Source organism: Phoxinus phoxinus, assembly GCF_949152265.1.
Source record: "Phoxinus phoxinus genome assembly, chromosome: 17".
Lineage (NCBI taxonomy): Eukaryota > Metazoa > Chordata > Actinopteri > Cypriniformes > Leuciscidae > Phoxinus > Phoxinus phoxinus.
The window spans coordinates 15,520,640-15,534,164 of record NC_136892.1 but is presented as its reverse complement, the minus strand read 5'-3'; the positions used below and the strand labels follow the sequence as shown (position 1 = coordinate 15,534,164).

Genomic DNA, 13,525 nt, shown 5'->3' with positions numbered 1-13,525 from the left:
GTCCTGCTCGAGTCGTCCTTGCGATGGAGGTTCGGGTTGAATAACTAGTTCTTCCAATATTTCACCATCGGACTCGCGCTCGAATTGATATGGTAAAATTGACTTCATCGTTACTGTCTTGTGTACAGTGGGTACAATCGGCGAGGACTGAGAAAGCCTCCGGAGCTGAAGTTCACTTATGGTAATGGCCGTTTAGCTTCTGACAAACGCTTTAGGGGCGTTATTCACTTGTCGAGTCTTTTGCGCGCTTAAGTTTATTATATTAAATGTAGATGCGCCACACAGAAGAAAAGGCCGCAAGCACACCACACTTCACTTGTCGAGTGACACTTCACTTCACTCATGTGACAAGAACCAATGATCAGCTTTGGCCTTTCCGTAAGAACATTGAAAGTGCAGCCAAAATGGATGAGCGGATATTACTTGTAGGCGTACAGGGCGGGTTTTTTATTGTTCATCTCCATAAATATATCTAGTAGTAGAGCCATTGCAAGGAATGGAAATCCATTTATCCTTTGCTGAAACTTAATAGTTTTCATGGAGAAGCGGCTCATGATTGCTTAGCAATAGCAGACACCACAGGAGCACAATCTCCTGAGCGCGCTTTTGAAAAGAGGAGAAAGCGCTGCAGCCTGCAATTTTAGACGTGACGTGAACGGTGGTAGACCAATCGTAACAGACTGGGCCGTCTGGCCAATCAGAGGAGAGTAGCTTGCAGAAAGGGGGGATTTAGAGAGACTGATTCATCCGATGAGTCCTTTGAGAATCATTGAAAAATGTGGTGATGTACAATGTATATTATGAGAAAATTAAATAGTTTTTTGACTTTTGATGCATGTAAACCTGTTGTAGGAGACTCCAAAACCAAAACTTTAAAATAGCATAATAGGGGCACTTTAATACTTGATTTTGTTCAACTTAGTTGTTTTTAATGAACAGCTTTAAATATGTCTATTTATTTCTCAATTGAATATGTCATTTACCAATTTCTATCAATCGATTCCTTTATTTGAGTTTTTTCTTTCTTTCTATTACTCCTCCATAGAATATATTTTGAATATTCAAGATATACACTACTGTTCAAAAGTTTGGGATTGGTAAGATTTGTATGCTCAAGGCTGAATTTATTTGATAAAAAATACAGTAAAAACAGTAATATTGTGAAATATTATTGGAATTTAAAATAACTGTTTTCTATTTTGATATATTTTCAAATGTAATGTATTCATGTGATGGCAAAGCTAAATTTACAGCATCATTAAATCTTTAGAAATCTGTCTTCAGAAATCATTCTAATATGCTGATTTCCTGCTCAAGAAACATGTCAAAAACAGTTGTACTGCTACATATTTTAAACTGCGATACAATCTGAATAAAATGAATAATTTTTACCAAAAAAAAAAAAAAAAAACTGACCCCAAACTTTTGAATGGTGGTGTATATATATAACAGGTCAGAAATGATGTAGTGGCTGATGAGAACCAAGAGTCTTGCTGTTCATTATGGGCTTTTCCCGTCTCTCCACAGCCATCCGCGGCTTCTCTCCACAGCACAAAATCAACAGTTTCGCAGAGGCTAAAGGTCTGGACCGCATCAATGAGCGCATGCCACCCCGCAAGGATGGGGTCAACCACGTGGGCCAATCCATGGGCAAGATGAACGTGTCGGAGACCAACGGCACCGACGACAACAGTAACATCCAGTGATGAAATGGCTGCCCACTCACCTGCACCTGAGTCCATGCCACCGCCACGACGCATGGCAGGACAATGCCAAACTTGTGATTTAAGGCCTCCTGCTTCCAACAAACACCCAATGACATCACCTACACGTCCCTCCCTGCTCCAATGTCCAATTAGAGAACCAAACTATCTTAAATGTGTCACTGAAAAGGGGGAGACTGTTTTCTTGCTGTCAGCTTGCCGCTTGCCATTTTCGAAGCGGATACCTTGCCGACGGCAAGTTTCTGCCTTTTTTTGGGAGTGTTGAATTGGAAGGAGGGGTGGGAGGGGGGGTGATATGCCTGTCAAGGGCTAAAAGTGTCTTTATCAGAGAGGGGGCGGTCTCGGTTCCTTTTCGACTCCACCCACAGACCAAGTGGGCGGGGTTTAGGAACTCTCTTAAGCCTGATCCATCCAGTTCGTCGGTGCGGGTGATGAGCCTCTACTGGTTCCATGCACACTTTTTTCCTCTTTTCTTCATGGTCCCATCTCATACTGAAATGATCTCACTGTTGATGATGTTTTGCTACTAGTATTAATAAATATACAAATTTGAAATGACAAAAAAACGAAAAAATGTTTGTAAGAAAGGACATTTAACGACAAAGCCTGTACATTTTATTACTCACGATGCAATCTTACCTGGGGGTTTTTATTTCTTGATTTGGTTTTTGGTAAGATGCCATGAAGCAGTAGAAGAGCAGAGCGGTTCTGCTTGTCCACTGTAGACACTCGTTGAAAGCAACCGTTTGGATGGAGGAAAACCGCAGCGGGAAATCCAGCTCGACCTTTGGCGCCACCTTCCTGATTGTTTCTCACTTGCCTGTATCTCAAGAGAGAGAATGCACATAGTACATTTCGCAAGTCAAATAAATATTATATATAAATATATATATAAATATATTTAAATATACGATTATTAACAATGGTCGAGGACAATGATTTTTAACAGCATCTATGGTACTGAACGCATCAGTGCATGCAACTAAGTTCCTTATTGATATGTGAAATTATAATTGTGATGTGTTTCAATATAGTAGACTTGAATTATTTCCCTTCAAATTATATTTGTAAAGGTCTAGTTTGTTTTTATATCTCTATAAATAGATATGATTTTGTAATCTTTTATTTAATTTGTTTTTCTTTTGTTTTTTTCATCAATATAATTTTATTATTGTTGATTTTATTTTTGTATAGTTTCTCTGTACAGGCACTGACGCTCTTTCCGAGGTGTTTTTTCGTCATCTTTCGTTCTTTCTTTTGGTTTCGTTCTCTCTGTTCAGTTGGTGTACAGAAGTTGTTCAGTAGTGTGAATGAACATATTACTCAGTGAAAAGCAACATTCAGGCTGCCAAAGCATGATCGCATGGTTTATTCAAATGTAAACTAATTGGACACGAGGAAAATGCAGTGTCTCACGTTGAAGAGGAAAACTATATTATCATTATGACTCTTGATGATCTTCTTATTATTCTTACAATTAAGCTTACAGTTCTTTCATTTCCACTGTTTTCTGATCCTTGTTTGGTCCAGACGTGGTTTATTTCAAGGAAGGAATTTTATGGATTTGTGACTATTTTTCTTGTAATTTTCTCTGGAACTAAGTTTTCGCATTTGACTTCCTAAATGAAAACACATATTGTAAGCATGCCCTATGGGACAAATCACTTTTTTTACTCTTGAATAAAATATGCATGAACTAATCATGTCTTTCCCCTTTTAATGCTGGTTTGAAAAAAAAAAAAGTGTATTATTTATTGTTCTTATTTAAGAAAAGCAAACTGATTTTTTAGACAGACAATCCTGAATGAAAATGTCATTTTAATGTTAAGAAATGCAACGACCATAGTATGCATAAGCTTCTTCATATGAACTGCAAAGTTTCAAACGCTCAATGAGAGCTTTTTTCCATGAGGGCATTCCACCTGTTTCCTGCTATTCTTCCACAGGAAACTTCCACAGGGGCCACAGTAACTTCTCCCTGAAACCAGAGCTCAGCGCCCACTGACACACACCCATACACACGCTTCTCAGCAGGGCTTTGTAATACTATAGTGCTCTCCCTCATGTGTTAATATTATACAAAACAGGAAACAGATTTGGACATACTGGTTCATACTTCAGCCAAAATCACTTGCTCAAGAACATTTCCATACAGTTTTTCTGCTTTGTCGTTTTCATACAAATTTAATTATTGTAATTATATCCTAATATCTAAGATACATACGGCTGGTTCTGTGTACGGATGAGAGTAAAACCCATCTGGATTGAGCCATGGAGCTGCTTCTCTTTCTTCTCATTCTCATGATTGCATCTTCATCCATCATTTCAGCAGGTAAGTCAGTTTATATAGCCTATGTATTTGTATGTATGTATATATATATATCAGATCACTGTGATTTTGCCATCATATCAACATTTTGTTGATCCTGCTAAAAAAAAAATGCTGAAAATGTAGTCCTAACCCTCATATCCCCACCCCTAAACCTAATGCGACCCGTAAGTTATCCCTTTAATCAGAGGGAAATGGTGAATAACACTGATGGTTGTAAGTCTAAACTTGACAAACTGTATACTTGCCCCTCAAATCTGATTGGTTGATTGGAACGTTGATTAAGGAACATTGCACTTGGTGAAATTACCACTATGTTTATATATAGGCCTATACCAATTTACTTACTAAGTAAACTAAAATATTTTAAATGGCTTATTTCTTGCTAGTGGCCAAACTTTGATTATATTGTCTATCTTACATTGAAATAGTCAATGACCACGTACGGGTGATCCACAAAAGCTTTTAAGCACTTAAGCAAAGTTTAGTGCTCAAATATTTGTCATGACCATTTTCTCTATATATATTGAAATGTATGTTTTCCATGGGACCTGCACAGGAAATGACACAGACCTTGCAAGTACGGCACCTCCAAAAACAACTGCTTCAACTCCATGGTCTGTAGATTCAAGAACAGGTGAGTTACATTGTCTATGAATCTCAGTACATTTTCAGTTCAAAGAAGAATTTACCATGTTTGAACATATATTGAACAATTACGAACCATCATATTACCATTGTTTAGATCATCATAGCAATAGATAAATGTCCAATAACATACTTTCTAAATGTACCCGTGACGCTGTACTTTATATGAACCAAGTACAAGCACAAGATGTCATTATTTTAGTTAGTTTAGTTTATCCTTTCTTGTCTCCATTAGGATATTTTTTTCTTGGGCAATCGAATATTGCTTTAGCATGTATATAATTTATAAAATAACATAAGATAGACAATATATATATATATATATATATATATATATATATATATATATATATATATATATATACACACACACACACAGTAGTCAACATTTGAAGTGGATCAAAACCTTTAATCAATGTTATACATGCATTTTGAACAATGCCCGTTCTTTAACTTTGATCCACTTCAAATGTTGACTACTGTATATTAGTCTGTGGGTATAAAAGTAAGTCCCCACAGTTAAGCCCGTAATGAAAATATGGTATATTATTATTTGGTATGTTGCTCTGTTCTGTTTCCAGGTTTAAATAAAATGTTGAATCCCAAATTTTCATTATGGTCTCAGAGTCTGAGACTCAGACCCTTCTGTATATTCTCAGTTCACTTGTAAATTATATTTATCCCTATCTTGATTTAAATGTATCTGTCTTCATTTTATTTCAGCAGTCCAAACTGAAAAAACAGTGTCTTCTACTTTTTCATCTCAACATGAGGATGTCATAATCAGGGACACCTCAAAAACTGTGAGCACAACCACAGCTCCTTTATCTTCCGGGCACACAGGTAAGGCACAAATATAACTTCAGTTAAAGCTACAATATGTCATTTTTTTCGCCGCTAGGAGTCGCTAACCTCTTACAATAACAAAGGCGTACGTTGATGATGCAAAATTCAAGCGGAATTATGGAACTTGATGTCAAGCTGATGGATCTAATAATGTTTATGGATGAGTGAATACATTGATGTTTTTAACATGACTGTGGGATAAAGTAGGACGTGATTGTTAATGAGAGACAGATATCAGCTCCACACGCGAGTCCCGCGGATAAAGGAATAAGGACAGGTCAGTTTATTAGACGAATAAAACTTGTGAGGTAACGCAGCGCTGTTTCACTTCACACTAAACTGCATTTGAGTGTGTTGAAAGTTATATGTTATTCTATGTGTTAATTTGTTGGCTATGAGACTAGCAGTAAGCTAGATCAACATTAGAATAACATACAGATCCTATTCTAACATTTCATCATGTTGAACTAAATAACATTGATTAGTTTTATGCACATTTGCTCACCTGTCTAATAAAGTACATGCAAGAGCTCTCTCAAGCCGAAGTTTGTCACGGATGTGGTGCTCTCGGCTACTCGAAAACGCCATAGTCCATAATGTTTGAACGAAACAACAACAACAGCGTGAGCTTGCCGCTAGACGTTACGCAGTTGTCCATGTCTGTCGCCATGGTTACTATGGCAGCACGAGCGGAAACCAGGGATAACGAGGATATTACGTCATTGACAGGCGACAAGTGAACAGGGATTCCGGGACGGCCCATTATTTAAAATTGGAATTTCTCTGAAATTAAAAATCTTTGGGAACTTTTGGGATATTGTAAGTACACAACTGCAGGAAATATATCATACTGTGCAAGTGATTTTTGGATTATTTTTTTGTTTTTTTTTTACATATTGTACCTTTAATGTAAATATACTGTATAGTTTGCACATCAGCTCATTCAGCTCACACATTGAACCCTGTACCTCTGTTTTTCCAGGCAGTACTGATAGATCCAGCCTCTCTTCTTCAAATAGCACATCAGTAATTATTAACCGCTTTTAATTAGAATATTCAGAACATGGGAGAAGATTTTGACTTTTCTTGGTGTTTGAAATCTTGCTTGTCTACTAGTGATGTTCTTTCTTTGAACTGTGAGGATATCACAATAAATGTTATGAAAAGTATAAGAAGTGTGTATTCATTACAGGACAGTCCATGATCACCAGCTTTACATTTACACCACCAAAATCCTACATAGACACAACTGTAAATGCCACCTCATCCCCAGCGGCCAAAACAACAGGTTTTACCTCCTTCTTCTGGCTTTTCCACCTAACAATTTTTATTTACTGAAATATGAACAATAAGTATTAAAGGTGCAGTAAGTGATTTCTGTGAAACGCTGTTGATATTTGAAATCATCAAAACAAACACACCCCTAGAGGACCACACTCCTATCTTGATAGCTCCTCCCCCAAATTCACAAACATGCTATGCAACACAGGCACCTCCCCCTATGAGTGGACACGCCCCTTACTGCTGATTGGCTACAAGTGTGTTTTGTCACTGATCCACTTTCAACAGCTTTTCTCAGAAATCACTCACTGCACCTTTACGTGTAAAATGAAATGGACATGATATAATTTGTTAAAGAATTCCCCCCCCCCCCCCCCCCACCCCCCCTAACGTTCCCATTTTGCTAACGTTCCCATTAAATAATAAACATTATTTCTCACTGTTCTCTGAACGTTCAAAACATCCGGCTGTTTTTAAAATGCTTTAAAAAAAAAATCTTGATTATACAAATGTTAAGGGAACATTCCATTTGATCATTTTGCACACATTATGGGAATGTTACTTTTAAATTTTCTCATAAAATTTTAACGAACATCCAACTTATGTTTTGAGTAAATTGTAGGCCTATTCCTTATTTGAGCTGTACTTTAAAGAATTGTTCATGCTGTACAGTAGCATTTTCCATTTTAGACTACATTAAACTATGATTTCACATGTTTGCTCTATGTGCAGTGGGTGTTTCTGCACTTCCTAAGACTTCAACAACAGTTCATTCAAACATCATGTCAGAGGACGTGACGGCAACACCTTCACAGGCACCAGAAAGCAGTCTCACTTTGCTCGCCTTTGGTAGGTTTTATACTGATACTCTCATGATGCACATTATTTATACTGCTAAATATTTCCTGTCTGCAGGTGTGATGAGTTTTATCCTCATTTTAATTGTTGTCATGGTGATCTTGGTGACCACTATCAACCTCAGGGGACGGTGTCGAGATACCAGGCAGAACAAGGGTGGGTTTCTCTCTCATTCTGTCAGATTTAAGATTACTTTTCAAAGCATACATGGCTACAAGCTTAAAATCAGTTTTTTTTTGTTTTTTTGTTTATAGATGTTAAAAGCTATGACTCTGTGGTATCGGACAGGTGAGGACTCAAAAACCCACACACATAAATACAAAGTTATGTCATGAGACTCTTGCACAGTAGATGGCACAGGCTAATATGTCCTTAACTCAATCTGCTTGCAATCACATAATTCTCTATAGGGCACAGCTGATTGGTTCCTGCTGTGTCAGTAGCCAATGAGCTCACTGCTCAACCTTTAAATACTTAGTCAGCATTTTCTGTAGCAGTTCTGTAGCGTTTCAGAAACCCTCCACCTTCCCCAGCTCCACCTGTATAGATCTGCTATGGGTAATTCATGACTACTATTGTATTGTACAGCAGCAGCATGTCTTATTTGCTCACAGCAACATGTTGTGTATGTATTAGCAGTAGCAAGTCCCGTAATAACCAACAGCAGCATCAATAACAGCAGCAGCTTAACAGATCGATTCCGCCAACACCAAACATATCAACATTGTTATATCCATTACCATGCCAAAACACCCCAAGAGTTGTCATGACAGAACTGTGAATGTGCAGTTATCATCATTGCTTGTTTTATTTATATATAATAAAATAAATACTATTATATACTGTATTTAGATAACAGATCTGTTGAAAATTAATTTAAGCTACTGTCTCAATTTTGATCAAGCAACATGATCAGCAACTGTGAGAAAGAGAGCATCACTCTTGTCTCTGTGAGGACAATAAACACAGAACACGGTACGTGCTTCCTTAAAAGTGTGTGTGTGTGTGTGTGTGTGTGTGTGTGTGTGTGTGTGTGTGTGTGTGTGTGTGTGTGTGTGTGTGTGTGTGTGTGTGTGTGTGTGTGACTAAAAGAGAAAATAGCATCCCATTTGACATTATTGTATAGAAAGCGTAAATGTCCTACTGTGAGATTTCACCTCTATTCTCTGCAGATACAGATTCTCCTCAGATCTCTTCAGTTCACAGCACTGTAGTGGACAGTGAGAACCAAGATCTTACCAGAGACCTGCTGGGCATCAAAGATGAAGTTTGATTTCACTCATTCATTATGCACAGAGATTGGAGGCTGTACACTTATTTGAGATATTTATAATGTTGATTGAATGTGAATCAATGTGCCTCTACTGATGGTCAGTGTACAGATCACACATTATGTTTATTACATGTATTGCACTCCCTATAAAAATATCATTATATCTGGCATGCTCTTATATATTAAACAATTCTGTCAATTTTTGTTTCTCTTCTTTTTTTTTAGATGAAAAAAGTGCATTTATGTCTATAATGTCAATAAGTCAAAAAGTGAGATACTGACTATTGGTTATTATAAGGTTCCAAGATAAAAGTCCAGTATACAATTTAAAAAAAAAAAGGTATATGGCTTGATAATTGTTACATGTCGCTGTTTTTAGAACTGTTTTATGTTGTTTAATGATTTTACAAATGTAAGGCTGGAAGCTTACGCTGCTATTTTGAACCAATAATCGGAAAACAAAAGGCAGTTGAAGGATGACGTGTATAATTCAAATATTTATCTGACTCCCAATATAATTAATCTGACTCCATTAAAGTTGTTGTTATTATTAACCTTTTATTTTTTGAAGGTAAAGGTCTTTCTTAGAACTAATAGGAAAACGTAGGATTTAACCTGAACGTTTAGATTCAGCTTTAGCTTTCACATAATCAGTGATAAAAGGAAAGATTCTCAAAACCTTTAAAGCAGGCAAAGTTATTTATTAAGTTACATGTTTAAATATACAGACAGTAGAATGGAACAACATACTGTATAGAAAACGTAGTTGTAACAAATAAAGCACTGTTGTGCAAACAAGGCCGTAAAAGCCTTTCTCATATAGTCTGAGGTTACGCACCGGTGTGCGGGAGTGGCGAGGTTAAAGCCTTTCTCCAAGATCAACAGTTACCTTTCCTTCTTATACCCTGAGCAAAGCATTGTTAAACATGAGTGGAATACCAACACCGAAACCGACCTACAGGAAACCAAAAGATGAGGCAAATGGGTGGCGATCCAGAGGGGGGGAAAAACATTAACATTCTCCTCAATGCATGTTTAAGCAATAGTACCTAGATTGTACATTAGGATACTTTAATATCTCTGTTAAGTTCACCACCATTCATTTCAGTTTATAAGCTGTCAGATGAGACCAAACGTGACATAGTTACGTATTAGAACACACTTAAACAGTTTGTAGTTGAAAGCATATGTCCTGTGAAGCAAATGGTACAGACGTGTCATTGAGGTGTAAATGACTCAGTCTTTCCCAACCGTCCTGTACCTGTCCTGGAGTGTCCCAACAGTCCTCAATCAGCATATTGATGAAATCCCTTGCACTCGGCATTAGCATACCGTGATGAGAAAGGCCTTTGTGCCACGTTTAATTCACATGTATACCTTTAAAAGGATTTTTGAAGTATAGGGCAGTAAAGAGTTCTGCCCATATGCTCAGCCCTACACAAATGTTTTTTTCAAAAGCCAAATAACACAAATTACGTCTTTTTTCCCCGGGCAATAGCAGAGGTTTTTTATATGCATGCATGTATAGTGAATTTGATATTTATTTATTTATTTGTTTATTAGGTAAATATTCATTTTGTCATGTCCCTGTCCTGATCACCCTTTCAGATGTTTATTTGATGATAATGAGCGACCGAATGTACATCAGTGGTTTGCAATATTGGTCCCGGAGGCTTACAGCACTGCACATTTTATGTCTCCCTTACCGAACACACCTGATTCAGATCATCAGCTCATTAGGAGAGAGCCCCATGAACTAAGGTTTCGTCTACACTCATCCAGATACTTTTGTTTTGCTCTGTGTTTTGGCCTTCCGTCCACACCGAGATAGCATTTTTGTCTTGCAAAAACAGCTTTTTGAAGATGGTCTACCAAGTGGATAAAGTTGACAATGCGATTTTCGCATTTTAGTGTGGACTCGGATTTATTTGAAAACGATGCCGCATGTTTAGTCGTGATGCATATTGGAGGCTACTGATAGATATCAGAGACCGGGGATGGTTGTAACATGAGGAGAGTTTTAAAGGAACACGCCTATTTTTTGGGACTTTATCTTATTCACCGTATCCCCCAGAGTTAGATAAGTCCATACATACCCTTTCCATCTCCGTGCGTGCCGTAACTCTGTCTGACGCACACACCGCTAGCCTAGCTTAGCACAAAGACTGGAGGTAAACGGCTCCAGCTAGCATACTGCTCTCAATAAGTGACAAAATAACGCCAACATTTTCCTATTTACATGTTGTGCTTTGTGTAGTCACAGCGTGTACAAATAACAAGGTCACATGAGACACAGCCATCTACTGGGAACTATATTCTCAGAAGACAAAGCACTGCTACTTCTGCGGAGTGATTTGCTCGCAGCGCCTGAGAAGCCCCATGGTGAGGAGCAGGGAGTTCGCTCAGAGCAGGGATAACCAACTTCAGTCCTGGAGGGCCACTGTCCTGCAGAGTTTAGCTTCAGCCCTGATAACAACTCACCTGCCTGTATCTATCTAGTAATCCTGAAAACATTGATTGTCTTGTTCAGGTGTGTTTAATTAGGGTTGGAGCTAAACTCTGCAGGACAGTGGCCCTCCAGGACTGAAGTTGCCCATCCCTGACTCAGAGTGTTGCGCTAATTACTCCGCCCAAGTATCAGTGCTTCGCCTTCAGAGAATATAGTTCCCAGTATGTATACAGTACAGTTAGAAGATGGCTGTGTCTCATGTGACCTTGTTATTTGTACGCTGTGACTACACAAATCACAACATGTAAATATGAAAATGTTGGCGTTATTGTGTCACTTATTGGGAGCAGTATGCTAGCTGGAGCCGTTTACCTCCAGTCTTTGTGCTAAGCTAGGCTAGCGGTGTGTGCGTCAGACAGAGTTACGGCACTTACAGAGATGAAAAGGGTAGCCTATGTATGGACTCATCTAACTCTGGGGGATATGGTGAATAAGCTAAAGTCCCAAAAAGTCAGCGTGTTCCTTTAACACCATCAATTCCACCAATTAGGTATAATGAGTCATGATCACATGATCACTTTAGTATTTTCCTACTTCCTCCCCGATCCCACATGTGATTGTCAATTCTGGAAACAGGCAAATGCAGAATAGGCCCATATAGAGAAAAACTGATTTTGAGGTCAGAAAGTAAAGATTTTGACCAAGATTATATTTTGTTAGTATTTGTACTATTGTAGATAAAATTGTATTTCATATTAAATAGTTTCTCAGGCAATATGTGATGCGTTTCCCCCTGCTAATTTCAAGCTACTATGTGTTGTGATACGTAATATCCACCTCTGGTTCTGTCAACAGCTAAATTTGCTAAACATTGGCTGCCAGGGGTGGGGTTGTAACACTTGTTTAAAAAGTCTAAACTGCATTTTATTTATCATCAGCTAATTTCAAGATCAACATTTCACAGCTACCTGTAGGCAATCCTTGCAACCGGTCCCTTCAAAAACGGAGCCGAATCCTCCTTTCCCCATCTTCTTGCCGATGGCGTATTTCCTGCAGATGTCGTTCTAGTTAATTAAATTTCTAACTTTCTAACTAGGCTGAGAGAGAGCAGCGCTAAACTTTGACTGAAAGACACACTTTGTCTTCAAACTATGTTTTATCTATTTTATCACGTGTCTTGGAAAATAAGTCACTGATCTGCATTTTTAATGTAGGCTATGACTATGCCATTTATATTGTGTGTAAATGATTAAGAGACTTTTTGATGTTCTGCTGGTCATTTACCATCACTTCCTGGATGGGGGTTCGAGTGTCCGATAGTGCTGCTGCCGAGCTTTAGTGGATTCAGGGCGATACAAATAAAAGATAAAACAGACAAACATTCGAAACCTTCTCTTTTTCTGCTTCTTCTTCTTTGTCTTCTCCTCTCTCCTCTCTCTCATGCCGGCCTCTCTCACCGATTCCCACAGGCGTCTCGTCAGGATGAGGATGAGCACTGGCTTGTGGTCGGTGGGTATCAGTGGTGTTCTGGGATTTACCCCCCCCAACACACACACACACACACACACACACACACACACACACACACCTCCCTCTGCTTTCTCTTCACGAGATAGTCGCTGTCCCATAACCAACACGAAAAAAACACTATCAACTGCAAACACACCGTAAACTGTTGATAAAACAAATGTTAAACGTTAATGTTGTCACTCATTTGATGAAAAGAGACCAAATACAATTCGATTTTGTATTTTTACACTAACTATGTAATGTTCTATTTATTAAAACAAAGTATTGGCTACATTTCATCAAGTAGGCCTAAGGTTTTATGATTTACATGTATTCCAAAATAATAACTAAAGGCAGTAACTATTTAAACAATATATTTATTTGTGAACTAATGTTCAGCTTTTTCGATTTAAATTCCACTATTCCTTATCTATTTTTTGTTGTTGATACTTGCTCACTTATAAATGATGATTTTTCACCTGAAGTTTTTTCTCACAGCCACACGAGGGCGGCAACAGCGCTTTCATCATGGAAATTACTGTGTGCCCCTACCAGTCTATGTTTTTTTACAGAATGTAATATGAATTTGGGGGCCTTACAAACCCTAG

At 38.1% G+C, this 13,525-nt stretch overlaps 2 protein-coding genes across 4 annotated transcripts in view; both read left to right on the top strand.

The window, feature by feature from the left end:
- ppp3ca (protein phosphatase 3, catalytic subunit, alpha isozyme) overlaps positions 1-2,283 on the top strand; it is a 44,952-nt gene extending 42,669 nt beyond the window's left edge. For both annotated transcript variants that reach the window (XM_079586081.1, XM_079586080.1), the window contains one exon: positions 1,528-2,283. In XM_079586081.1, the coding sequence (XP_079442207.1) occupies positions 1,528-1,706 (179 nt within the window). In that variant the 3' untranslated portion in view covers positions 1,707-2,283. The remainder of the gene's footprint in view (positions 1-1,527) is intronic.
- Positions 2,284-3,717: 1,434 nt separating this feature from the next.
- On the top strand, positions 3,718-9,508 carry ecscr (endothelial cell surface expressed chemotaxis and apoptosis regulator). 2 transcript variants are annotated; one of them, XM_079586899.1, is made up of 9 exons: positions 3,718-4,056; positions 4,613-4,690; positions 5,425-5,544; positions 6,740-6,835; positions 7,561-7,677; positions 7,744-7,842; positions 7,941-7,974; positions 8,591-8,661; positions 8,859-9,508. In XM_079586899.1, the coding sequence occupies exons 1-9, from the start codon at positions 3,996-3,998 to the stop codon at positions 8,957-8,959; spliced, it is 777 nt and encodes a 258-aa protein (XP_079443025.1). In that variant the 5' UTR covers positions 3,718-3,995; the 3' UTR covers positions 8,960-9,508. The 2 variants fall into 2 exon arrangements, with proteins under 2 accessions (XP_079443025.1, XP_079443026.1); XM_079586900.1 differs by lacking the exon at positions 6,740-6,835 and having other exon boundaries at positions 3,739-4,056; positions 8,859-9,156.
- The last annotated feature ends 4,017 nt before the right edge of the window (positions 9,509-13,525 follow it).